The 2,799-nt window shown below is 41.4% G+C and overlaps 1 protein-coding gene across 1 annotated transcript in view; it reads left to right on the forward strand.

Moving 5' to 3' along the window:
• The window catches only part of LOC106535182 (protein bicaudal D homolog 1), a gene marked incomplete at its 5' end in the record, with an annotated part of 42,835 nt that overhangs the window by 25,252 nt on the left and 14,784 nt on the right, over window positions 1–2,799 (forward strand). The window contains 1 exon segment of the mRNA XM_014032124.1: window positions 252–556. Coding sequence (XP_013887578.1) covers window positions 252–556 — 305 coding nt within the window.

Genomic DNA, 2,799 nt, shown 5'->3' on the forward strand with positions numbered 1-2,799 from the left:
GCTGTAGAGGAGGAGCAATCTCCTAAATGAACAGAAAAACTCCTATTTGTTAAGTAGGGTCTAAACCAGGATAAAACTGTGCCTTTGATACCAACCAGCTGCTCTAATCGTGACAGTAAAATGTTGTGGCTGAGAACACCTGCAGATGTTTCCAAARATTTTTGAGACTAACAAATYTTGTCAGTTTTTAGTATCAAAGAGKTACTGGCTTAACAGATCCTATCCATGAATCTGTTRCAACATGGTTTCAGGTGGAATATGAAGGCTTAAAGCATCAGATCAAGGTTCTGGAGGAGGAGACGGAGCTCCTCAACAGCCAGTTACAGGATGTGTTGCGCCTGAAAGACATCTCAGACACTCAGCTGGAGGAGTCCCTGGAGTCTCTGAAGAGTGAGCGTGAGCAGAAGAAGCACCTGCGTCGAGAGCTGCTCCACCATCTCAGCATGTGCGACGTGGCGTACACTGGCAGTGCTCATCTAATGTTCACCTCTGCCCCACCTAGTGGCAGCGCCACCCCAACATCTCTGACATCACCTGGTGTAGAGGAGCCCACAAGGTAAATGTTACACACACACACACACACACAGAGCTGGTTTTATATCGTAATGTGTCCAGATTGTTTGACACGTTTACATGGGCATAAGTATTCACCATTTTTAAAACCTGTCCATTCTGGGCACTCAGAAAATGTTTGTTTATGTTCATTGCAGAAGTTTTAAGAACTTTTTTCAGTGTTTTTATTTTTTATTTTTTAGGGAAAGTTAACAACTGCGCATGTCAGTGCTTGTATTCTGAATAAAAGCCTGGTGCATGTAAACATTCGGATTGTTTAATCAGAATACATTTCAATCCGATCAAAAAAAATTCTGCATCAGAGGCGATTTCTCTAAGACTGCAAGGGAAGCTCAGCTCCCCCTAAAATGTAAGGAAAAAAAAATCAAATATATACTGTTGTGTGTACATGTCATTGACTATGCGCTACAACGTGCTCAACCTTTGTTCAGACTCAGCTTCTTATCACTGGTAACAACGCGGCTTTCCTCATTTCCTCATTTCACTCATTCAGCAGCTTCACAGAGCTTTAAACAGTCGGACGCTGAGCGTCTACAGAGCTCATTAGTGATGCAAAGACTGCAGCGAAACGAGACGAGTCACTGGCTAAATGCTGGCTTTGTCCCGCCCATCGGACGCTGAGGGTCTCTGGGGGTCTATGGAGCAGTGGGCTGGCTCGAACGCTCAGGATCTGCATGATGATTGGATGATTTGTCGGAGGCTGAATCCCTTTTTTGATTGACAGCAAAATGAACGAATCAGTGATCTTTTGGTGTAAACATTCCGGAGAATTTTTGCTTTTGTTTCTGTTCTGAATTGAATCTGAGACTTTATTAATCCTTTTAGCGGCATTTTCTTTGTTAAAAATGACTAGCGACAAATGAAGCTTCTATTTCTGGTGTTATTTCTGTAGAGTCAAACAGCAGGGCTGATCAACTCCTCAGATTAATTTGGTGCAAAAGATGGGGAAATAACAGGTCTTTTCAGCTGTCCTGGTTTGACAAAGTGAGCTGGCTGCTGTAAAAGACTGAGAAGAATAATCTGGAAAATGATTATAAAAGCATTGGATCAATTAATTCCTTTCAAAAAAAATCATCAAAGCAAAATTGTNTTGTATTCTGAATAAAAGCCTGGTGCATGTAAACATTCGGATTGTTTAATCAGAATACATTTCAATCCGATCAAAAAAAATTCTGCATCAGAGGCTATTTCTCTAAGACTGTAAGGGAAGCTCAGCTCCCCCTAAAATGTAAGAAAAAAAAATCAAATATATACTGTTGTATGTACATGTCATTGACTAAATATGCGCTACAACGTGCTCAACCTTTGTTCAGACTCAGCCTTTTATCACTGGTAACGACGCGGCTTTCCTCATTTCACTCATTCAGCAGCTTCACAGAGCTTTAAACAGTCGGACGCTGAGCGTCTACAGAGCTCATTAGCGATGCAAAGACTGCAGCTAAACGAGACGAGTCATTGGCTAAATGCTGGCTTTGTCCCGCCCATCGGACGCTGAGGGTCTCTGGGGGTCTATAGAGCAGTGGGCTGGCTCGGACGCTCAGGATCTGCATGATGATTGGATGATCTGTCAGAGGCTGAATCCCTTTTTGATTGACAATGAAATGAACGAATCAGTAATCTTTTGGTGTAAACATTCCGGAGAATTTTTGCTTTCGTTTCTGTTCTGAGTTGAATCGGAGACTTTATTAATCCTTTTAGCGGCATTTTCTTTGTTAAAAACGACTAGCAACAAATCAAACTTCTATTTCTGGTGTTATTTCTGTAGCTGCTTATGTTTGGAGACAGACTTCTATCACTCTTTGTGACTTCTTCTGTCCAGAGGGTGCTGCTGAGCCCCTTCACTGTCACAAAACACTCACAGGCGGACACACTTCACTCTAGACTCGTGCCAGTAACAAGCTGAACATATAGGCAGACAGTTTGAATGTTGTGGACCGGATTATGGCGAAGCCATTTGATAGTCAGCAGAACTGATCAACTCCTCAGATTAATTTGGTGCAAAAGGTGGGGAAAAGTAAGATAAAAAACATTTTTATTGATCCCACAGTGGGGAAATAACAGGTCTTTTCAGCTGTCCTGGTATGACAAAGTGAGCTGGCTGCTGTAAACGACTATAGAATAATCTGGAAAACGACTATAAAAGCGTTGGATCCATTAATTCCTCGAAAAAAATCATCAAAGCAAAATTGTTAAAGAAATATGAAATTGTTTAATTTTTATTTGTAT

Source organism: Austrofundulus limnaeus, unplaced genomic scaffold, assembly GCF_001266775.1.
Source record: "Austrofundulus limnaeus strain Quisiro unplaced genomic scaffold, Austrofundulus_limnaeus-1.0 Scaffold1378, whole genome shotgun sequence".
Classification (NCBI taxonomy): Eukaryota; Metazoa; Chordata; class Actinopteri; order Cyprinodontiformes; family Rivulidae; genus Austrofundulus; species Austrofundulus limnaeus.